Raw genomic sequence first — 23,180 nt, forward strand, 5'->3', positions numbered from 1 at the left:
TTGTTGTTGCTTTTTATTTTTTTGAAGTGAAAAAAGACAGAAAGACTCATTTTTTTCTCATGAGATGCATTAATGCTGCTCTTAATGAAAATAGGCCCAATTGTGTGATTTATTGGGTCATACTGGTGAATTTACAAAAAAATAAAATAAAATGTAAAAAAAAAATAATTACAGAGGGGGAAAACAGAAGGGATTTAGATTTCCTATGCTGCAATAAAATGCAGCTTTAATCAGGTTTTCCATGTAAACCTCCGGGGTTAGATCATTGTCAAACATGGTTAGCTATAAAACACAGCAGAACAACGTTTGCTTCAAATGTTTTAAATTAAATTTATTCAAAAACCAACGACTTAATTGACAGGAGTAAAATATTGTCCTCATAGACAATATGACTTATAAACAAACGTATACAACACTTCTCCACTGAAATGTGAAATATCATACTTTACAACTTCTTTACATAGGCTATAACTGCAACCAATACATCTTCTTTGTCTAGAAATAATTCCTTAAATAAACTGGGCGCTGCTCGCCTCGGCAAGAAAGTGCAAATTTAAGTACAGTGTGTTGTTCAGCGAGGCGCAGAGGAGAGGAAATGAAACACAACCATCATTTTGCAGCTGTTCTGTGGAGTTAAAATGCCCATTGCTGTTTTTAAAGTGCAACTGACAGTTTAGAAGAGAACATGGGGACATTATCACAATAAAAACATAACAAAATACAAAGAACGGTGTTCTTTTCCAGCTCATCTTCCCATGGAGTGCTGAGGAATGTTGCGCTCTTCTGTCATTTTTTTAGTCATTTTTACAAACCCATAAATCCTTTTCTCAGGGGGAAACATTACAAACGATAGTCTTGCTATTTTTTATTTTTATTTATTTTGTTTTGTTTTGTTTCTACACTGCAGACACTGTTTTTTAAAGGAAGTGGTTTCGTCTCTTATTCAGCCTTGATAGATTTTGTCGGTGTTTTGCGCCTTTGGATTGTTGTTCTTGTTTTGTGTGCAGCAGGCTTCATGCCACCCAAAAGAATGTGACAACAACCGTGATGATTTGTGTTTCAAACAAAAGAACATTTCTGAAACACCAGACTTAATTATTCCTTTTTATCATTGTTATTGTTTTGCGAGCCAAAGCGCAAAGGCCAAAAAGGATTTTTTTCTCTGTCTGATGAGGCGGGAAAGAGTCCTTGAGAAAGACTAACAAATACATTTATGAATAACAATATGTTTGTCCAAATTTTCTTGTTCATTTTCTTCCAAAATGTGTCGTTTAAAACTTTATTTGGAGTCCAGAAAGCAAAATTTGAACTGCAAATGTTTGGAAACTTTGGTGGCATCTTGTCCAGACGCATTTGGCTCTTTGTCTAAAATGCAAATAAAGACTTCATACAAGACTAAAGAACGTGTTTTGCTGTGCACACTGTTGAAAAAATCACGAGCAGTCTCTGTGTGGGCACGAAAACATCTCAGTCATTGTTTTTGCTCGACTCCTGGTCGCTCTGGTCGTCGGTGAAACACACGTCCACGTCGCTGTCATTGTCGCTCTTCTGCTCCGCGTCCTCGAACAGGCCGCCCGGTTTGTCGTCCAGCTTCTTCACCGTCTGTCCGGGATGTCTGGACTTGACGTGCCTCTCCAGGTCCCGCCTCCTCACCAGCACCTTCCCGCAGAAGTCGCACCTGTAGGGCGTGTTTCCCTCAGCGTGGAGCCGGATGTGTTTGTTCAGGTTACTCGGGTCTCCAAAGGGCCGGAAGCACACTTTGCACTTGAGCGGTTTGTAACCCGTGTGGGTCCTCATGTGGATTTTCAGGCCGTATTTCCTCGAGTACAGCTTGCCGCAGTACAGACACAGGTGTCCCTTTTTGGGCTTCCCAGACCCGGCGTTGCTGGCGCTCCCGGCTGGAATGGAGTCCAGCCTTGTCCGGTTCTTCTCCACGGCGATCTCAGACAGCTGCTGCGTGTGCATGGCGATCTCCCGGTCAATGTTTGTGATCGAGCCCAGGTCTTGGCTCAGTGAGGGCGCCCCGAAGTAGGACATGGACTCTGGGTATTTGAGGAGGTTGCTGAAGTGGAATTTCAGGGGGTAGTAGGGTGAGCTGTATAAAAGCTCCCCATTATAGACGGTGAAAGGCATCAGCGGGATGTTACAGTCTGCACCGTAAGTCTTGACACCGTCAAAGTGAGGGAGAGAGAACCTTTCAAAATGGAGTCCGGGGGGCATCTGGGGGTAGCGGGAGGGGGACAGGCTGGAGTGCATCCGGCTCTCGACGTGCTTAAAAGCTGAAGTTTCTTCCACGTGAGGCAGCAAGGGGAAGCCTCGGATAGCGTTTGCGCATGGCACCATGGGAGATGCTGAGTCCAGAATTGCAGGTGCGCACTTTGGAGGGTGGTTCCCGCCTCCGTTTAGGCCCTCGCCCACGTTTCGGATCGGTTTCATGTTTCCAATAAGTTTACCGAACCCAAGGCCGCTCAGCTTCCCGCTGCCTTCCTCTCTGGATGAGTCTGCACCGGGGACTTTGGAGACGCCGGTCGGTTTAAAGGCGGAGCGCACACCCGGGTGGAAGCCCATGCTGCTCAGCACCGACGATGTGGCGCCCAGGCCGAGGAGGTGTCCCTGGTTTCTGGCTGAGGTAACGCTCATGTCGAGGGCCCTGTCCTGCTCCTCAGAGCCGCTTTTCTTCGACAGTCCCGTTTTGTTTAAAAAAGGCGAGGAGGAAACCGGCCGCCTGCCAGAGTCTGAGATGGAGGAGTTACTGTGAGCGCTCCTGGGTGAGGTGGAGGTGTTAGGGATGTCTCCAGATTTTGGTGACCTGCTGAAGGTCTCTGTGCCTCTGGCCTGCTCGCTGCTCACGAAGCCCCGCCCGTTGCTCAGAGCGCAGTGGAAGTGGACGTGGGCCTTCAGTGTGTTCGGGTATTTGAATATTCTCCAGCAGTACCAGCAGATGTAACGCTCCTCACCTGCAGAGACAACAAACATGACATTAATATGGCATAAATATGGCTCATTAGATCAGAGAACAAACCCCAAAAAACAAATAATACAGAGACAAATGCACTTTATTTCTGTACGTAAAATACAAATGACAGTTTTGGTAACCTGTAGAAAAAAGACCTGTGAGCGCCGACCAAGGCAAAAAAAAAAATGAATGCAAAATGTATAAATTACTCAAATAAAATAAATGTACATATACTTAATGGACAAAGAATTCCTAAAATGCATATTTTTCATTTAATTTCTTAGTGGGGTTACAAACGAGGAGCTGTAATATTTAAACATAGGAGCAACGCTGCCTTCAAAAATGTTCCTTTAAAGAGGAAGATTTTCAGCAGTCACTGTTGTACATCCCATAGAATTAAAATTCAGGCCTAATGGATGAGATCCGGCCTCTAAGATCTGGTGCCAAATGGTAACAGACACAGGGAACCATCTTAATGCCCCCAGTGGAGCGCTCAGAGGTTAATATAGATGTAATGATTTTGTAATCCTCATTGTTTATGATCAGCATCAAAAGGGCAAACGGCCTGCCCAATCTGGCGCTCAGAAAAACCGGTGCATTGAATGCGGGACTTTCCCTCTCTGCGCTCTTTCCCGTGGAAGTGACAGCAGCTGTTGCTTGAAATCGCAAGTCTCCAGAAACAATGGCGGCGGCCCATCTGTTGACGCCTGATAATGGAGGCAGCGTATGTCCAGGAGCGCACACGGTGTGCTGGGCCGGAGAATCAGGGCAATATACACCCCACATAAAAGTTAGCATTCATTAGGTCACAATACCTTAGCGCACCCACCTAATTTACCGTGAAGCACTTGTTTTTGAATTTATTTGCTTTTGAATACATGAATATTAATGACGCGATGACATTTGTTAACCTCCGTCTCGCGGCTGAATCGCCTCCCTCTTCTCTCTCCATGGTCGCCGAGACGCGTCAGTTTCTGCTTTTAATTGCTTTTTTATTCCCTGTTTCAAGCACCGTAATTACTTTATGACAATTAGTTATTTTTTTCCAAGTCTGATATCATTTCAAGGTATTTTTTCTTTTTACAATAGTGAAGAGGCCCTTTGAGCTGGAAACAAAAACGTCTAATCCAAACTGATCACATATTGAAGGAATTTCCAACAGAGTATCTGTTAATAATCATTTTTTTATTAGATTATTCCCTGTTGAACTGCTGTTTCACCCAGATTAGACAGTAATCCCCAAGCCAAATTATCATTAGCAGCCCAAACAAGTGGATTAAAAGTCTAAGCCTAACAAAACTCCCTCAAATTAGAAATCTCTACATCACAGGTTACAAAATTTCTGCTAATTAATACTGAAATTAAGCTTTAATACCTTAATTGTGTTCCATATTTTTTTTTCCAGTTTTGTTTCGACATTTTCCCCCAAACATGCTCAGTAATAGTTCAGACGGTACATTCAAATTCCCTGTTTAAAAAAATCCTTTATTTTTTCAGCAGCATAGAAATCATTTTTGAGATTAATGTGATTACTTTTCGAAAAATATTTTATTATGCTCAACGGATTCTACTTTAAATATGCCTCATTAAATGAAATATAAATAAATAGATCGACTGCCTGCAGGGGGAAAAACACAACAACAACATCCGATTGATTTCCACCTCTGAGCAATAAAACAGAGGCATCACGGGTATTGGCAGTCATTTAAGCGCGCACTGATGGACCCTTCAACACGTCGATGTGTCTGTAGCACAGGGCATGCGCACAGTTTGGTGCGACACATGGACAAACGAAGCAAAATGTTCAATAAATAATCAGAGATTTCTTTTCTCTCAAAGTTTGTGTTCGATTGTTATTCGTAGAGGTTGTTATTATGCGTGGAAAATCCGAAGTGCTCCACATTATTTTCCCAGCTTCCATAACTCCAAGCGTCCAAAATTCGTTAGATTCCCCGCTCTCTACTGCACCATTAATAGCTGCCCTTCTTACCTTTCTCGTCGTGCGTGGGAGTGGCCGTGGTGGGGATGTCGTACCACTGGGCCAGAGCGTTGGAGTACCAGACACTGAGCTCCTCTCCTGCTGGGATTTCTCTCAGCACACGGTAGAATATCTCCACATAGAACACGGAGAAGAGACGCGTTAACTCAAGTGTCCAAACAGAAACAAACAGAGGAACCTCCGTGGGTTGTGAGTGTGGTGTGATGTGGGGGGAGGAGGAGGGGAGGATAATCACCTGTCCGCCAGGTAGGTCCGACACAGCCTCCAGGTTTTGCTCCTGACTGTTCCTGGCGGCGCGGATGAATCCGATCCAGTCTGGCACCGGGCAGCCGGACTCATCCACGAACTCCCCGCGGACCAAGCGGACCTGAGACAGAAAAGGAAACATTAGGATGGGAATTCTGTGAATTATAAAACACCGAAACCAGAACACCTCTCCAAACTTATCCACGCTCCTTCTATTCGCCTTTTACAATTATTCATTCGTTCGTTTTCATTTTATTCAACTAAATTTGTGGCCAACATGGTCGCCCACGCCTGTTTTCGCTGCGGTACCTGGAGGTGCAGCGCCACGCATCACCAAAGCGCGCTTAATGCGTCTTTATCCGCTCTGCTGATAATTTACTAAAGAGAATGACACACGGGCCTAATTGAGTTGATATGGGAAACGAATTTGAGGAGTGTCAGAGCGTTTCTAAACTGTTCAAGGACATTAAAGATCGAAGCGTGACATTTGACACAGAGATTGCACCTGATGATCGCGGGCAGCCTCGGGGCCACGCATTTAGACGCATCAATCACAGCCGCTGACAGCTTCAACAATAACAGGGTGCAGTTATAGACGCACTTAGAGGCGCAAAATGTTCACTCCAGTGTGCCTAAAAAGAAATATTTGCACGTTTGACCGTTTCAGGTCTTTTTAAAAAAAAATAATTATCATTTCATATCTAGACGGTTTTGATTATTTAATCCTCTGCGATTCTGGTTTTATTAGTTGCTGCTGTTAGTCTGGATTATGGAATTTGTGTAGTAAAAATAATCCCAGACCAAAAACATGCAGTTTGTTTGATTTTATTTTTCATCACTGCTCTTCTTAATACCATTTCGTCCTCGCCTCAGGCTCCTCGGCCTCCTGGCAGCTTTCCTTGGCCGGATTACATTAAAACTAAACGGCTCATCGGGATAACAGACCCGCCAGGCAGTGAAATGTGAGGCGGCTGAGGGCATGAAATCCCACACAGCGGAGCCCATTAGGCCGGTTAAGTAGAAGCACAGACTGACAAGTCGGCCACTAATGGAGCTCAATTATTTCTAACATGACAGGCCAAAGCGATTAATAAGCGCAGGCCCGATGGAGGCTGACGGTGCAGCTTTCAAATCCACATCCACGTCTTTTATTACTGGCTGGGCTCTAGGTAATAATAAACAATGACTTTTAAACGGGAAACATTTCATTTGCTCTAGAAAAATATTGGTAAATTACTCAAAAAATCTTCAAGCAGTTGATGCATTTTTGGAATTTGATGATTTGGAAAAGATTTAGATTTCAGGCTAATAAAAATAAACCGAGCAGGATTTCAGTCTAAAATCTAAAGCCTCACAGGTCAACTTTCCCCTTAAGTTTCGGCGTTTTTACCTTTTTCTTGGGTCCAGCCTCCTTACGGTCCGACACGTACTTCCCCAGTTTGAAGATGCCCGGTACCGGTCCTATCCGGAGCCCGGCCGGGATGCTGCAGTCCGCAAACACACTGACGGTGGTGGACGCCCGGGTGGCTTGCATGGCGTGGGGTGAGATCAGAACCATGAAGACTGATGGAGACCGAGTGGGAGAGCGCGCAAGGGAAGGAGGAAGAAGAAGAAGAAGAAGAAGAGGAGGAGAAGGATGACAGGCCAATATCCGCCCTCGAAGTGACGCGCTGGAGTTTTGCTCTCCGGCTTTTCTAGTGATGGAGCAGGGTAAGGAGCCCCCCCATCACCACCACCACCACCCACCCCTCTGCGCGCACACACACACACACACACACACACACACACACACACACACACACACACACACACACACACACACACACACACACACACACACACACACCCGACCTCTCTGATGTGCAGCAGAGGGGAGGGTGTTGCAGAGAGGTGATGCTGCTATAAGGTAGTCTAAAAAGAGGGGGAGATGGAGGGGGAGGATGAGGGGAGGAGAGCGGTCCTGAGTTTGCATCAGCACTGAGTAGGAGTGTGTGTTTGTGTGTGTTTGTGTGAGTGAGTGTGAGAGAGTTGGGCTCTCCCAGCAGCTGTGTGGAGAAGGGAAAACGGGCCGGCCTGCTCACATGGAGACTTTCCCTCACCCCGCCGCATAATGAATTGCTCCAAAACGGTCAAGAGACACAAAGAGCCAGGCGACCTTCCCATCCCCGAAATCCAATTTGTCAAGGGCAGAGAAAAGAGGGTGCAGAATCAAAGGTCCAGAGCGGCCATTAATCCTCAGCATGTGGCTTTGTCCTCCAGACAGTTCCGATATTTTAACTGACAAATCCACTGTATAATTTATCCATAAATCCTCACCCTTTCCCATTCTTCCCTTTCAGACCAGGTTTTTGGAAATCACTGGCTACTTTAAATCTACTTGGCTGGCATTCTTTGGGTTTTGCATACTTCAAAGGGCTTTCTTCTCCTCCTCCTTTGTGTCCTCACTTGGACAAAAGGAGCAGGAGAGTTTAGAGGACTTGTTAACTTCTATTGACTCTCGGCGTGTGCCGGGTTGAGATCAGGCAGGTACTGAAAAGGGAGAACCACCAGCAGGAAGGGAGAGAAAGAAGGAGGAGGAGAAAAAAAACTCCACAAAAATAAATCTCAGCATCTTCCCAACGCACACACACTTGTGGTTTTCTCGTTTCGTCTTCCCGGATTCCAGGCAGGTTTATTCTGCTGTGTGGGAAAAAACAAAACACAGAATAACTGAAAAATGTATTTCATAGTAAATGCATATTTTCCTGATATGGCGTTTTAATTAAAGCATCAGTTTTGGTAAAGAAGACTAATTTGTGGATGTTTTCATCTTTTAAATATTCTCCTCTTTAAAACAAAACAGAAAAACTATAATAATAAGCAGCATTACTTGTGGAAAAGAAAAATACTACATCAGTTTTACTTTTTATACAATTACTTAAATTTATGATCAAATAAAAAATTCTGAATGATTGATTTAAATCCATTTGAGTATTTTGAATAACTGGCTGATTAATAGTCTAGTTTGAATGGATTTCCTTTTTTAAATAAAAAAAATTAGAAATGTCCTACATAGCACTGCTGCCATGTAAATAAAAACATATTTCTCCACACCTGTCCATATAGTTTAGCCTAGAAGGTTTTAAAAATTACTTTCATTTATATATATATATATATATATATATATATATATATATATATATATATATATATATATATATATATATATATATATATATATTAACTCTGAGATTTCTTGCTGGTGCATTCATGGGGTTTGTGCAGTTGTCAGGTAATCTACAAGGTAATAATGTAAATGATATTCCTACTACTAATAATATTAGTCCAGTGCAGGCATCCTTTTTGAATCTGTGCTCTTAGATCAGCTGCAGCCCTGTTCTTGCTGTATTTGACTGAACAGGAGCCCAAAGACCCACAGATGTGAAATATCTAAAGTGTGAGTGATGAATGGAGGAGATGCAGGCTGAGTGTTTGTGCAGCAGGTTGTTTAAAGATGCTGAGGAGTGAGAACAGAGAAGCAGAACAAGAACCTGTGGGCGATCAGTCCAGACCAAGAACATGCTGACCTGTGACCTATGGTCTCTGACTCTGAACCAGGAGGAAGGAAGGAAGATGCTCAAAATCTCACAGAAAATGTCCGTTTGGTGAATATTAAAGGAATGTGCAGATCTGCGTGTTGCATGTGGAATATTTGGGAATGACAGATGAACCAAAACAACAATAAAACAGAACAGACAGTTGAGTTCAAATCAATGCTGTGATTTATTTTGGTGTGAGATCCCTAAAACCCGCATCTGAACAGTTCAGGTGCTGCAATAAAAACTCTCCACATGAATTTGTCTCTGTCTCTCTGCAGGCATCCCGTGTTGTTCCTCTCTCCCTCTCCTCCTCTGCGCTCCTCCACAGTCCGTCAAAGAGCCTGAAAGACACGCGAACAATCTCATCAATAGGCGCAATGTTTGCGCCCGGCTGTGCGGAGGGGTTATTTATTAACGCCTCGCCATTTGCGACTGGTTCCCATCCACCCTTTGCGCTGCTTTTAAGTCTCGCACTTCTTCTTCTTCTCCACGGTGAAATTAATTATTCTCCGAGGAAAGAGGACAGGAGGGAGGAGGGGGAGCCGGAGAACGAGGGGAAAAAGGAGTGGAAGACGTTTCCTTTCTGTTTTGCGGGAAAGTGGCCGGGGTGAATCCCCGCTCCGTGTGCGCTCTGAAACCCTGAAGAGCAGTGAAAAGGCTCCGTGTCAGAGTGGAGGCAGTGTTGGAAGCAAATGGGATGGAAAATTAAATGAAATTAAATGGCTTGACCGGCGGTATTGTCCCTCCTCCTTCTGTGTTTTAAATAAGGGAGAAAAAGACACATTAATTACATGGTTGGATCTTTATTCTTGGACAATATTGGAGTCAATCAACAGCATTCCGCAAGTGCGCTCCTCTTAAGTGATCTCCTCTTCTCTTTAATGAACTTAAATAACGACCTGAGAAGAATTGGAGCCTGGAAGAGTAGGGAGACGTTTTTTTATGGGCGGCCCTGCCCGGCTCTTGCCAGCCTTTTTTGGCGTTTAACTGTCTAAACGGTGGGGCACTCTGATTTAACTGGTTGGCCATTAATGAGCCATGAATATAGAGGAACAACCTGTCTGCAAAGCAACGCGGCACATCCAGAGAGCAATGCCCCACCAGGGATCTCCATTCATGCGCCCTGACTATACTTCAGGGTGCCAAGGGTTCACCACCACCTCTCCTGGACTGGTTTCAATGGGCTACCCTTTAAGACCCCTTCTGAGTTCAGAAGAAAACACATTTTTTATGTCGACCCATAAACTTTGTTTGGCTCTATTCAGCAGGGCCCAATCATTGTCCCACTTAGCGATGTGGCCTATTTCTCACAGATTCCCACGTTTTAGAAATGACTGTGTGTTTGTCCAAATCCATTTATTTCTCCACATGTAAGCCCACACCTCCCGCACCTCTCACAACTCATTTGGTCCTTTTAATTAAAAACAGAGAGAGAATTTAAATCCCCATGCTGCGGGAATCTTATTCCTTTCAGATCTGAGCCCGCTCTCAAAGTAAAAAAAAAAACCTCAGACAGGCCTGTTTGTCTTCTTGGTGTTCTGTTCTTACAGCAGTCATATCCGAGGTGTTTTACTGTGTGGGGAAAGATGCAGGCTGCACCATGGACAGACCAGCTGCCTGGATGCGGGTGGGACATTAGAGACGCGTTTGAATAGTAATGATGCTTGTATGGGACTCCCACCAGATGACATGATTGGGATTTTAACCCAGACTAATATTCAAAATCGCATTAGAGAGGAGCCGAATAAACGGCACCTGATTCAACGCTGTTCATGCGTGATTGCATTCAGAATGCCTTCTTCTCCTTTTCTCCTCCCTGAAAGTGGGCTGAACCGTTTTGGTATTCAAAGTCTCAAAGTTTTTTTTCAGGACACATTTCCCTGACTTAAAGTCACTTTGTCTCGCATGAGGGGACGCGGATAAAAGCGTGTGAAGTTGCGTGAATTGATATGTTTCGGTGCACCTTATAAATTCATACCTTTTCTCACTCGAGCGCTTCAGAAAGAACGTGTCAGTCAGGCCGATTCTCTCTTTAGCAGCGCATCTATTTGAGGAGTTCATTCCTAGGCAAATGTATGCAGGCCGGGCTCTGCGTGAATAGAGCAGCGTGTCAGCCGACCCTAATTGGGATTTAGCCACCCAAAGCATATGCACAAAGTGACAGAAATCGCAGGTTTCAAAGAAAGTCGCAACATTTGCCCTCCTCTGAATATCAGCAGCTCTTTCCCTCTGCAAAGAGCGAAACCGCATTTATTTTTCTTCCTGTAGGAGGAAACAAGTGTGAGCAAAACAAGTATAATGGCAAAGAGCACGTTTAAAGACATGCAGGCTTGACTTTTCTCTGTGCTTGAATATGAGGGGAAATTTTAACCGATTTCATGGTTTATTATCTGAAAAAATATGCAAAGAAAGATGCTTACATTTATTTTTAAGAAGTTAATATACATATATATTTTGTCAAATATATTTTTTAAATGTATTTTTATTTTTTATTGTATATCTCGTAATTGTCAGTCAATTTCTAATACTAGAGTACTACTAATAAAAAATAATATTCATACAAATAATGAATTTTCATTTTTGGTGGCAGCGATTTTACTTTTTCGTATTAAATTTATGCTTAAAAACGCATTTATTCATTTATTTGCTTATTTGTTAGTTTATTGGTTTTACTCAGACCAGAGGTTTCCCCTCCGTCAGATTTAAAGCACCATGGAGAGCTCCACACGCACGCAACGCTTCCTCCTTTATGTGCTAATTATATCAATAATACACTCCGTCCTATCATATAGATGGAATCTCATCATACAGATTAAAGTGGCGCTGAACTCCCTAAATTTAAAAATGTATGCTTGTTTGTAAATCCTTCAGGTTGGGTGCACGTTGATAATTTGCTGTAAGAAAATGGAATCTAACGACCGCAGCGTCTCGCAGCTTCTTATTACGTCTCCGACTGACAGTTCTGGGTTCAAACTAATTGTCTCCTGAGTGTTCGGGTGGGATGAGCTTGTGGAAATGATGTCCGAGAGGAAATATTGCTTATTTTCAACATGAGGTCTCTGCATAATAATCACGTAAGAAAATATTTAGATTGCGATGACAGGGCTTTAATCTCAGACTCCAATCATGTAGCAGAGTGTAGGTAATTGTCTTTTTATTATTATTGCATTTGCTTGTAGTATTTGTACTAAAGTAGGACTGAAATGTACCGTTTTATTTTTTAATTGCTTATTTAAATATCTTCCTCTTTCGTGTGGTTGATGCTTTTGTGCATATTTTGCATTTAATATTCTTATCTTTGAAAATGAAATGCTGTCCTATAGATTCATTTAAAGAGTTTATTTTAAATTGCAGTAAAATTCTGCATGAAGCAAAAAGTTTCAAAGCTGCAAAAATCATCAAACACTTGTAAATTGTGCTATGTTCAAAAAAACTGAAAGCATTTCACTGTGGAGAAAGCACCGTGCTTTTTAAAAAATGTTTTTCTCGATTGTAGTATATGTTTCATAATAATAATAATAATAATAATAATAATAATAATAATGGTACAGTAATGGTACTGCTGCCATCACAGCACTGGTCCAGCTCCAGTCTTTGTTGCAGTTTCTGTCTGAGGATTGGTGTGTTGCATGTCTCCACTCTGCCCCTGAGCAGGACACTGAGTATGTTTGGCATCTGCTGGCCAGATCCAATCTCTCCCAATCAGCAGCAGGAGGAAAAGGTGTGGAAGTGGATGGAATGAGGACAGGAAACGGCTGTGTGCCGTCATTCTGCTGCAGGACTAAATCTGACTGACGGATTCCTCAGCCCTCCAGAAAGTGTCAGGACGACCGCCTCGACCCTCAGGTGACTCTGCTCTCTCTGCTCTGCTGTTCTTCATGACTTCTTTTCCCCTTTATTCACTATTTATCATCACAAGCCATGAGCATGAGCAACATATGTCTCCGCTGAGCAGAAATGCACGTTTACCAGCATGAAAATGGTGTTGAATACCTTTCTCTGTCCTCAAACAAATACTACCCCAAAATGACACTGAATAAATGAAAGACATGATAATTGAATGCTGATAGCTTTATTTGCATCAAGTAGAAAAAAGGGGAGGGAGTGTAAGGCACACAAAAGTTTAGAGAACATGTTGAGCATTCCTGGTAAGGCATATTTAAACGCTATCATTTGAAGGTTTCACTATAGCAAAGGGTCATTCATGGTCTTCTTGTCCAGGGCAAAGGGCAAAGGTCAGTGCCCAGACATGGGGTTTGGTCAGTGCAAAGCTCAGAGGGGCGTGGAGGTTTAAGGGCGAGAGGAGGTCACTCGGGAATTTCTGTTGCTCATTCGTTGTCAGAGTCATCGGCTGCACCAGTGATGGTGTAGGTCTGTTCCTGGTGGTCCATCTCCAGCACATCGTCCTCACTTTTCACTGTCCTGTAGAGGTGGACAAAAAGAAAAGAAAAAAAAAGAGAGCTGAAGGGACCAAAAGAAGTATGCTGGACCTAACCCTAGCATTATCACAAAGTAGGTTGAGACAGTTTGTGTCTTTGTTTCTTATTCAAAGGCATGTTTGTTTTATTCCGTCTGAGTTTCAGTGCTGCCATTACAATAAACTCTGCTTAGAAAAAGAAATATACCTGATGGTACCTTTACCTAATGAGCACTGTCCTTCGCTCTGTCAGCTCCACAGCCTGCTCTGCATAGCTCTCAATGTTGCCATCATATCCATCTGATCCATATCCCATCCTGGCACCACTCATGTCACTCATTCCTCCCCCAATCTTTCCTATTCCTCCTGGGCCTGATGGCGCAACACCTGTATCATCTCCACCCATACCCTGAGTTCTTCTGCTGTCTCCGATTCCGCCTCCCACTCCAGCAGGACCCATTCCAAGGATTTTACTTCCATCTCCACTTATTCCTCTACCAACTCCATCACAAATCCCTTTACCTATAGCACTGTTTTCTTCACTAAACCCAGCGCCACCAACACCACCTGAACCCGCAGTGTCACTCCCTGCACCCATTCTGACCCCACCAACACTGCTGTCACCCTTAGCTTCAGCTCCACTGCCCAAACCTCCAGGACCAGTGCCCAAACCTCCAACACCCAAACCTCCAGGACCAGTGCCCAAACCTCCAACACCCAAACCTCCAGGACCAGTGCCCAAACCTCCAGGACCAGTGCCCAAACCTCCAGGACCAGTTCCCAAACCTCCAGGACCAGTTCCCAAACCTCCAGGACCAGTACCCCCACCCCCAGCACTAGCTCCAACACCTACACCCCCAGTTCCTAATCCAGCACCACCAGTTGCGTCTGTCCCACCTGCCCTACCCGCTGGACCCTTTCTGCCATTGATACCTTCAGCACCCATTCTTCCACCCAGACCTGCTCCTGTGCTTCCTGCCACCATTCCAACTCCACTCCCCGCACCTCCAACACCTCCACTGCTACCTCCTGTCAGTCCACCACCCACACCACTCACACCGCCCATGCCGCCTCCACTGACGCTCATCCCAGCACCAATGGCGCTCATGCTACAGCTGGTGAGGGACAGGGTTTGCATCATGCCTGAGAGCCGCAGGTCCTCTCCTTCAATCAATTTCCTGCAAAGAAAAGCAACAAAATTAAATTTTTTACTACTAATTCAAATACACAAACAATAAGTCAATTTTGGGTTGTTTTTGCTTCACCTGTAGGTTGTGATCTCAATCTCCAGAGCCATCTTGACATTCAGAAGGTCCTGGTACTCACGCAGGTGCAGCGCAATTTTCTCCTTGGTGGATTTCAGCTCAAGCTGCAGGGCTTCAATCCGAGCCTATTAGTGTTAACAGAGAAATGAGCATGCTTTTATAGCGGCTTTGTGACTGAAAGCGAAAGCACATGTTCATGGCTGGCTCTGGTGTGATCAGGTGTGCACCCTGGGACAACATGACACTGTGTTTACCTGCAGGTCTTCCAGTTCCTTCCTGTACTTTTCTTGCATCTCTCTGATCTGGGCTTCAAGAGCTTCATTCTTGCTCCTCATGGAATCCAAATCTCGTTCTTTGCCTTGGATCTAGGAGTATTTTATCATGAATATTATAATCAATAAAAATTTAATCTCAATCGATCTTTACTGACTTGTTTTCACTTTTGATACTCACATCCTTTTTGGCACCTGCTATTTCTTCTCTAAATCCTCGAACTTTATCAACATGCCTTGAGGTCTTTTGGGTTAGATCTTCGAACTTGTTTTTATACCATGAATCCATTTCCTAATGATGAAGAAGATGAACATTGACACAGATTAATTGAATAAACACAGAGAACATGACTGTACGTTTTAATCTCAAATCCTATTGCGAGGTATTGCTTCACCTGGAGATTTTTGGCTGCGATGTCATCGTACTGGGATTGGATTTGTTTCAAAGCAGCAGCCAGATCAGGCAGCGTGAACGCACTCTGAGCTGAGACATGAGCTGCATAGATCTGTTTCATGAGTTCATCGATTTCCTAGAGAAAAAGAAGACATTTTAGGAACCATCAAAACAAAAGGGAATAGATGAACTACTTGAATGTTGCTTAAACATGTTTTCCACCTGCTGATGAATCCGTTTTAAGAATTCAATTTCAACTTCCAGCTGCTCCAGCTTCTTCTCCAGGGCGATGCGAGAGGAGGTGGCTTTGTCCACATCCTGAAGAACAAACAAAAGCACTTATTGTGTGTGTTTCTGCCTGACAATAATTTTGAAAGAGATGTTCATCAAAGAGATGTTAGCTAATTAAATGGCACCTACTGGACGGAAAGCTTCGATGTCTAGCTCAGCTTTCTTCCTCAGCTCCACTGCTTCCTCATATTTGATTTTCATTGCCTCTAGTTGAGCAGCTGTGGACTCCTTAGCAGTCAAGGAAATGTCCTAAAAACCAAGAAGCCATAAGTAATATGTTTGTCTATTTGATATGAAGGTGAGTGCGTCAGCCTCTTCTGCATTTTGACTTCATTTCTGTGTGTGTCTGTGTGTGCAAATGCATAATCAAGCCATCTCATCTGTGCATAAAACAGAGCTGCCGGCAGCTGTACTCCATGACACCTAAACACACGAGGCGCCTCTCCATTTGCCTGCCAGAAATGTGCCTGTTACCAGGTAAAGAACCTTGAAAACACCAAGTTGACGTCTTGTATCATTGCCTGGATGGATCTTCTACAGATCAGTGAGGTGTAAACTTCATGTCCTGTTCAGAATCCCGTACAGAAAAGAAAGAAGTCAGAAAGATGCAACTTGAAGAATTCAGTCTTACCCGCTGAACTCTCATCTGATCAGCAATCTTGTTCAGCTCTTTCAGCTGTTCTTCATATAGCAGGCGCAGACCTGTCGGCTTCTCAAACCGGTTCTGGTAGGCCTCGATCTCTGCTTCCAGTAACTTGTTTTGCTGCTCAAGTGAGCGAACCTGTAAGCACACAAAAACCTGGCCTGAACCGGACACCACAACATGCTTTCTCTGCACCTATTCCCAGAGCTGTGAATTATATGCCTTCTTTTTAAAATAAAAATACACTTTATTTTGGTGTGACATTTACGTTTCATTGTGAAAAGAAAAAAACACCTTGTTAATGTACACGGCCAGTCTGTCATTGAGGACAATCATCTCCTGCCTTTCACTCGAGCGAGTGTTGAGGAATTCCTGGTTCTCAGCTGCAGCCACATCCAGGTCTATGGCAGGCTCTCCACTAGGCCCAACGCACACCAGGGCTCCTGCACTCACACTGAAAACACACTGATACATGTTAGACTCAGAGGTTTGATGCAAGAGGAGATATACATCATAGGGAACTGAAGAAAAATCTTTAATTTAATAAAAATTATGCTGAAATGACTTGAAACTAACCCTCAGGAAGAAGAACTTAGCTTCTCACAGGGCAGAAAAGGCCCAAAAAGTAAATAATAATTGAACTGTATAGTCTTCCCACCCTGTAAACTCTACTTCTGCCCATATGTAGGGACTGTATCTGACAGAGCTCACCGTGCTCCGACCATGCGTGTAGACCTGCGTGCAGCAGAGACGGTCCTTCGTCCCACTGAGTCCACACGCATGCTGCCCGCTCTGGATGAGTAGCCGCTGGAGGCATGGCGCTCATCTCTCCTAGTGGGGGAAGGACTGGACACCCTGACCTGGTAGGCCGAGCTGCTGCTGTCCTCAAAGTGACGGCGGTAGGATGAGATCCTCTCCGGGCTACGACTCATGGCAGCTGTGTTTGTGCGCTCTCTGGTTCTCTGAAGGGAAATACTCAAGCTGAGCCTGTCTGTGGTTTACTGCACTTTACCGCTGCTCCACTTTCCTGTGTCGCATTCCCTGATTGCCCACCAAGCCTCAGGTTTTATACTCCCCATTGTCATGCTTCTGCTCTGTGTAAGACTGCCCAGTTCATGAGCCAACACATGTGGAATCTTGAACCTCTACACCAAAGCAGGCTTGACCTGCCGCTCAGATATCTATCAGCAGCTTGTGAGGAGCAGGGCTGGACATGGATAGTGACTGACAGCATCATTCTCTCCTCAAAATGCAGATTGTGATCATGCATTAATCTCCCTTTTATAAGAATACCACTGGGTATGCCTGAGTTCCAGTTAACCCACCACCCCAGTGTCCAGCACTGGGCAGCAAACAGACGAGTGGGCAGGAAGGCAGGAAGGCAGGAAGGCAAGAAGGCAGGAAGGCAGGGTCCAGTCAGTCAGCTCTGATGTGATCTGCTCTGATGGGAAGAGGGACTTTAATTGAATGCTGAGCCGAAGCTAAAGGGTGACCTGATGAGGAACAAAGAGCCCTGGCAAGATTTGACATAAATTAGTACTTATTAGTCTGGTCCATTTTCACCATATTAAAACTGGAGTATGCAGTAAAAAGAAATGGAATTAACTGCTTCAGAAGAAAAATAAGGAGGCAGAGGGAAAAGGAGGAGGGGGATTGTTGTCTGCAGTTTACGGATGACATAGCACAGCGGTCAGGACACAGATCAGCCACTGCTGCTCTTTCCTGTAAATATTAACCACCATAACCTTCATAGAAAACATAACTCTCTGGTTTCACACATACACAAAGCCCCACAATGTATGTCCCAAACATAGATTTCACTGTGTCCAACTTGTGAAATGTAAAATAAATAAATAAATAAATAAAAATAATTATTGTTGCCTGTGAAAGCCTTGATGGATTAGGTGAACATCTTTTCCCTCCCACTGACCTCACATTTTGCAGCAGTGTGGGACTTTTGGGAAGAGGTGGAATATTTCAGTCATGCTACTAACTGCCTCATTTCATGTTGCAACCACATAACACTGCTCATCATTTTGGTATGTTCTATGACAGTATTTATGAGGCCTCATTTTAACTGCTAACACTCCCATGTTCCATTCCATGTTTGTGCCATCATCAGGACATCTTCTGACCCTCGCTTGAGCCTTTCTTTTGATTTCACAAAAAGTAAACAAATAAATAAATAAATAGCACCAAACTGACACATATTATGCATAAACTAAACAGCACTGGTGAAGAAAAGTCCAAATGATGAAGGTTATAGAAATATACTGCAATTGTATTCACTCTTTGAAGATTCTATTGACATTACACCAGATAAAGAAATGGGTGGCTATGTTTGTGTTTAGAATCAGTTAGCATCTGGAGAGGTTATGAACAAATTAAAAGAATCGAAATCCAATCAGATTTATGTAGGAATAGAAGTGGTGCTGCAGCTTATAAAGTACAATCAGCACCAACAATAAATGCATTGAAAAGCTATCGCATTGAACACGTACTGTAATGAAATCACATTTACAAGCTCTTCTTGGTGACAGCTATGTCACGTATATTTTACAGCTGTACAACAGGGACTGTTTTGTTTCTACTCATTTTCTTTTCATAAAAATATCTGACTTAATGATAGCGAGTAGTTTTATAATCATAAATCTGCTTTCACAATTAAATATGAGGGCACCTGTCCTTGCCCACTTGCAGAATACGATTAATACGATCAAAAACAGTAGTAACACCTTCAAATCATTTACTCCTGCATCTGAAGTCACTTAGAGGTAATTTTCCTTTAACTGCTGGTGACTCGGTGTTAATAAGCTGGTACAAATATTGATCAAACTTAACAAGACCGTGAGATTATCGTTCGTCCATTCTGTTGTTCTGTGGACTTTCAGCTCAAGCTGTAAAAAGGGAAAGTTAAATAGGGAACAAGGTCCATGGCCACGGCTGACACATTGCAGTGGTGGTATTCTCCTCGGCTCAACACAAACACATTCATTATGAAGGATGATGAAGGAACCTGATAATGTTCCCTGGAGGGTCGGTGGCAAATTCATACTGAGACACAGTAAATATTTGACATAGCAATTCAGTACAGTAGATCATCTTACTCCCAGTGCCTGTCACCTCAGCAAGCCTCTCTAAGCCTATTTATATCTCAAATTATCCAAATGAATGTCCTCCCAGGGCATTTATATCAGAGTCATCCAACACTGGCCCTACGCTGCAAAAAAACACACACAAGCTGGATATTACTCTTCATCAGAACTATCATTTTATTAATCAAATGATGTTGGCAAAAACTGAAGTGGCTAAACTATTTAGTATTTACAGTACATCAACCTAAAGCGTTCAGACAGTTCATAGTGACCAGTGGAAGACATTCAGTTATGGAGTCATTTGCATAGGAAGTTTAGACATGAAATTGTTAGTACCTTTTGTACATTATAGCTGCTTGTATCAGATTTTTTAAGAGGTTGTAAAGGGTTTATAAATAGTTCTATGCTGACTTCAAGTAAGAATGCAGTAGGTTTTACATTTTCAGCAGCAGATGTGTTTGTTGAGCCCTCTTGTCCCACTTCCAGATAAGAGAAACTTGAAACCACAAAAAAAAAGTGCAGAAACTTTTTAAAACCCTTCATAAGACTGCTTGCGACACACTCTCATGTTACAGCCTGATTTCAGGTAATGAAAAAAGGAGCTTTAAATATATATATATATATATATATATATATATATATATATATATATATATATATATTCTGTTCATTTATCCCTGGTTCATTTTTGATGCTCATGTGTCGACCAGTCTTGCCATCCACCAGGGTAATGCTGAGCACTGAAACGAAGAGGGAAAAAAGGAAGAAAGTGAATGTGGTATATCTTAACAAATGATAATTTATAATAATATAAAATGATCATTAAATTGCATTTTTTAATCTTCACTGTTCATACTAAGCAGCATTTATTCTCTACTTTCAGTTTTGTATCAGAAATGTGGTGTGTGGCATCTTTCCAAAGAGCAATGCATGATGGGTTAAAATTATGCAACAAGTTGTTGAAACTGGATGTGGTCTCATGATGAACTATAAAAATCAGACGTGATATTCAGTTCACTGTAGTTTTGCTATTGTGCACACAAGAGAGTGGGCTAGTGAACCTTAAGAAATAAAGCTTATATTACTCCAATAGTATTATTATTTCTGGACTTAATGATAAGATGATAACTAATGATTTTGACACACATTTGCTTCAGAAACACGTCTTACTCTTTGTATCCCAGCGAGGTGGCTGTGTCGAGTGCTTTCTTACTCCTGATCCCCGCAAGACAACTGAACACAATGTTATCTGTCTGCTGGGGCATTTCACCACCGTACTTTTCTTTGAACTCTTCCGGACCCAGCTGGAGGGCAGTGTTCACTTGTCCCACTGTAGAGTCAGACAAGGTCAAGTGGTGAATATGTGCTATTGGACAAACACAAAATGTTGATGGCTTACAAAATTAAGACCCATTTTCTCTTCTATGCCATTAATCATTTTGGTCAAGGTATTTTACATTTGTATGTGAAATGGAACCGTACTCACCAGTAAATACAGTTTTCACAGTAAAATAACAGGACTGTATGGCTAAATCTGATGTGTAGGCTTTTTGAGTTTATTTATTCAAGACAACAACAAACTCTGCAGTATATCTGTGTGACAAAGTGTTATTTTTATTCTTGTCAACCCAACTGTACAACAGTTTTCTGTGTGTTTTAGGTGGACAGACCAGCACTCACAGGGGACGTTAATGGATCCGGGGATGGTGCCGTACTCTCGGAGCTCCCAGGGCTCCCGGACATCTATAACTACAGCTTTCCTGCTGGCCAGAAGCTGCTTCAGCTGCTCGTAACTCACATCTGCTCCCTGCGGCTCTGAACTGAACCTCCTGAGCAGCAGCTCTGAGTCTGAAAGCAAAACAAACATAAAAAAAAACTGGTGATACACATCAAATGAACCACTTAGAACAGAGACAGTGAGTCGCTAAAGGTAACACTCACTTATGCAACCGGGGAGAGTGTTGACAAAGCTGGACACAGAGCTCTGTACTCCCGGGACGGAAGCTCCAGGCTGGACGGTTCTGCTCCATAACAGCCGAGGAACAACACCTGAAAACCTCCAACACCTTCTGAGAGCCATGTGTGACCAGCTAAACCCTACACTACTCTTTATATTAACACTCCTTCGACAGAAAAGCGGAATCACGCTGCAACCCTGTTACAACCGTTAGAAGTCACACGGACGAATACACTGCCAACAACCAGGTGCGCATGCGTGTAAGTACGGATCACATAAAGGGCAAAAATACTCTTTTGGACTTCGAATTAGTTCAGTTCAGGTTATGCAGCACCATTACATCATGTGAGGAATGCAAAACACCTTAGCATAGACGTTTCCGTTAATATTTAAACAAATCAACCAGGACATCATCAAAATTACGATTTTATATGACACATTCAAAGTCATAACACATGATGCATTCATGGAAATAGGAAAGATGGTACAGTAACACTCCCTCAGTATATTTATGGAGAATTCGCTGTATTTATTGGCCTTTTAAGGTTGCAGTGTTTGTTTGTTTTTAACTGATTTATTTCTTTCATTGTTTCATCTAATGTTTTGTTTATTTTAATGCTTTATAATGCACTTAATAACCCCATTTTTGAAAGGTGAGATAGGAATAAAGCCTCTTCTTCTTCTTCTTCTTCTTCTTATTATTATTATTATTATTATTATTATTATAATTATTATTATTATTAGTAGTAGTAGTAGTACTAGTAGTAGCATTAATATTATTATTTTTAGTGTTGCGTAGTAATAGTGGTAGTAGTAGTAGTAGTAGCACATTGAAGATCCATTCAGCCCCCAGTGGCTGTATCACTACATGAACAAATTTAATCAAGATGTAACATAACTAAGTATTAGCACTAAGTAGTCTATTATTATATTCAAATGTATAACAAATAAACAATGAAACTTCAGCCAGTAATGTACACTGTAATATAGTTTGCTGTCAAGGTTTGGAACCTGTTCTTTGGCTTTTTAATTTTCAACAAAATCAAAATAAATATATTTTTATGAATAGAAGATATATTAATATACGAACAATCCAAACGCTGTGTAGCCGCAGGTGCTTAATAAAACGTCTACAAACCTCTTCAATTCCTCAGAACCTGTGATGCTGTGTGAAAAGCAGATTTACAACTGGACATGAACGCAGCATTGGGCCAACCTGAGTTGCCGTAGTGCGTCACATGTTGACTGGTGTTGCTAGTTAATGCCACCGAAAGCTTAACACATTTTTAGAAAGCCAAAGGCAAAAACGAAAAGGTATTGAGATAAATGCTCTGTCGTTGTTGGTACTGTGTACATTTATTTGAAATGTCGTAATATCTTTGAGAATTGTTGGATAAAACACTCTTGTTAGGGTTTTTTTGTATTCTGAGGGGCTAATGTAGCTCACTTGTTTGCTAGCCAGGAAGAGTTGACATCTCACTGTTGGCTTCATCTTAGCTAACACAGTCAACGGAGGAGCTGACTTAAAGAGGTGAGTTCAGATTGCCTTTTCTCCAATTTAAAGATGAGGATGCATTCGTCTATTGTTGAAACTTCTTTACCAACCAACATAAAGGCCTTTTTTGCCCCACTAAGCTAGTGTGGGTTGCTGAGGCCTCTTAACCGTGTTATTGCCTAATATTAGGTAGTCATCCATAATAAGGTAGAATCTTTTATTTCTCTGGCTGGTTGTCGTTCAGTGACATGCTGTCCACTCTCAGGTATTGTGACAGATGGCTTTCTCATTCTCTGTAATTTTGCCACAGGATTCTTTTACAGTGATTCAAATGGTAATAAGGGATAAGAGACTTTCAGCTTTAAGTATGGGTAAGGATAGTACTGTGAGCAGTGAAGAAGCCGATTTATTAATGTTGCTTCTGTTTAAGGGCAACAGGAAAGTCATCTTAAACGTGAAAGTATGGAGTTTTAAGGAACAGGTAATGGAATACCTGCAGACAGTAGGTTTAACAAACTCTAAAATCAAACCTTAACTCTGGGTTGACTAACTGGGCTGTCAGACTTTCGGTT

General features: G+C 42.6%; 4 protein-coding genes across 6 annotated transcripts in view; 1 reads left to right on the forward strand and 3 right to left on the reverse strand.

Moving 5' to 3' along the window:
• Window positions 1-305: 305 nt before the first annotated feature.
• Window positions 306-6,929, reverse strand: prdm13 (PR domain containing 13). The gene is made up of 4 exons (XM_022204905.2): window positions 6,592-6,929; window positions 5,191-5,322; window positions 4,947-5,067; window positions 306-2,957 (listed from the first exon to the last, which is right to left on the reverse strand). Exons 1-4 carry the CDS (start codon window positions 6,757-6,759, stop codon window positions 1,468-1,470), a joined length of 1,911 nt encoding a protein of 636 aa, XP_022060597.1. The 5' UTR covers window positions 6,760-6,929; the 3' UTR covers window positions 306-1,467.
• A 5,957-nt stretch (window positions 6,930-12,886) lies between these two features.
• zgc:172323 (uncharacterized protein LOC564165 homolog) lies at window positions 12,887-16,993 on the reverse strand. Its single transcript, XM_051956635.1, has 12 exons — window positions 16,773-16,993; window positions 16,356-16,509; window positions 16,050-16,199; window positions 15,548-15,667; window positions 15,350-15,445; window positions 15,129-15,263; window positions 14,915-15,025; window positions 14,716-14,826; window positions 14,462-14,586; window positions 13,806-14,374; window positions 13,421-13,463; window positions 12,887-13,201 (listed from the first exon to the last, which is right to left on the reverse strand). Exons 1-12 carry the CDS (start codon window positions 16,991-16,993, stop codon window positions 13,108-13,110), a joined length of 1,929 nt encoding a protein of 642 aa, XP_051812595.1. The 3' UTR covers window positions 12,887-13,107.
• A 2,316-nt stretch (window positions 16,994-19,309) lies between these two features.
• On the reverse strand, window positions 19,310-21,376 carry tstd3 (thiosulfate sulfurtransferase like domain containing 3). The gene is made up of 4 exons (XM_022204897.2): window positions 21,098-21,376; window positions 20,837-21,004; window positions 20,327-20,486; window positions 19,310-19,896 (listed from the first exon to the last, which is right to left on the reverse strand). Exons 1-4 carry the CDS (start codon window positions 21,234-21,236, stop codon window positions 19,839-19,841), a joined length of 525 nt encoding a protein of 174 aa, XP_022060589.2. The 5' UTR covers window positions 21,237-21,376; the 3' UTR covers window positions 19,310-19,838.
• Window positions 21,377-22,333: 957 nt separating this feature from the next.
• usp45 (ubiquitin specific peptidase 45) overlaps window positions 22,334-23,180 on the forward strand; it is a 36,076-nt gene continuing 35,229 nt past the window's right edge. For 2 of the 3 annotated variants that reach the window (XM_022204869.2, XM_022204885.2), the window contains exon 1: window positions 22,334-22,644. The gene's annotated coding sequence lies outside the window, so the exon portion shown is untranslated. The remainder of the gene's footprint in view (window positions 22,645-23,180) is intronic. The other variant, XM_022204877.2, reaches the window with a different exon arrangement.

The sequence above is a fragment of the Acanthochromis polyacanthus genome, chromosome 12 (genome assembly GCF_021347895.1).
Source record: "Acanthochromis polyacanthus isolate Apoly-LR-REF ecotype Palm Island chromosome 12, KAUST_Apoly_ChrSc, whole genome shotgun sequence".
NCBI lineage: Eukaryota > Metazoa > Chordata > Actinopteri > Pomacentridae > Acanthochromis > Acanthochromis polyacanthus.

Coding starts and splice junctions, on each gene's coding strand:
- prdm13 (XM_022204905.2), bottom strand. CDS start 6,759: ATGGTTCTGATCTCACCCCACGCCATGCAAGCCACCCGGGCGTCCACC. Junction 5,068..5,190: donor CGGACCTACCTGGCGGACAG/GTGATTATCCTC, acceptor TTCTATGTGGAG/ATATTCTACCGTGTGCTGAG. Junction 2,958..4,946: donor TCCCACGCACGACGAGAAAG/GTAAGAAGGGCA, acceptor TTGTCTCTGCAG/GTGAGGAGCGTTACATCTGC.
- tstd3 (XM_022204897.2), bottom strand. CDS start 21,236: ATGGCTCTCAGAAGGTGTTGGAGGTTTTCAGGTGTTGTTCCTCGGCTG. Junction 21,005..21,097: donor CACTCTCCCCGGTTGCATAA/GTGAGTGTTACC, acceptor TTTTGCTTTCAG/ACTCAGAGCTGCTGCTCAGG. Junction 19,897..20,326: donor ACCTCGCTGGGATACAAAGA/GTAAGACGTGTT, acceptor TCTTCGTTTCAG/TGCTCAGCATTACCCTGGTG.
- zgc:172323 (XM_051956635.1), bottom strand. CDS start 16,993: ATGAGTCGTAGCCCGGAGAGGATCTCATCCTACCGCCGTCACTTTGAG. Junction 14,827..14,914: donor TAGCAGGTGCCAAAAAGGAT/GTGAGTATCAAA, acceptor AAATACTCCTAG/ATCCAAGGCAAAGAACGAGA. Junction 14,587..14,715: donor AGGAACTGGAAGACCTGCAG/GTAAACACAGTG, acceptor TAACACTAATAG/GCTCGGATTGAAGCCCTGCA.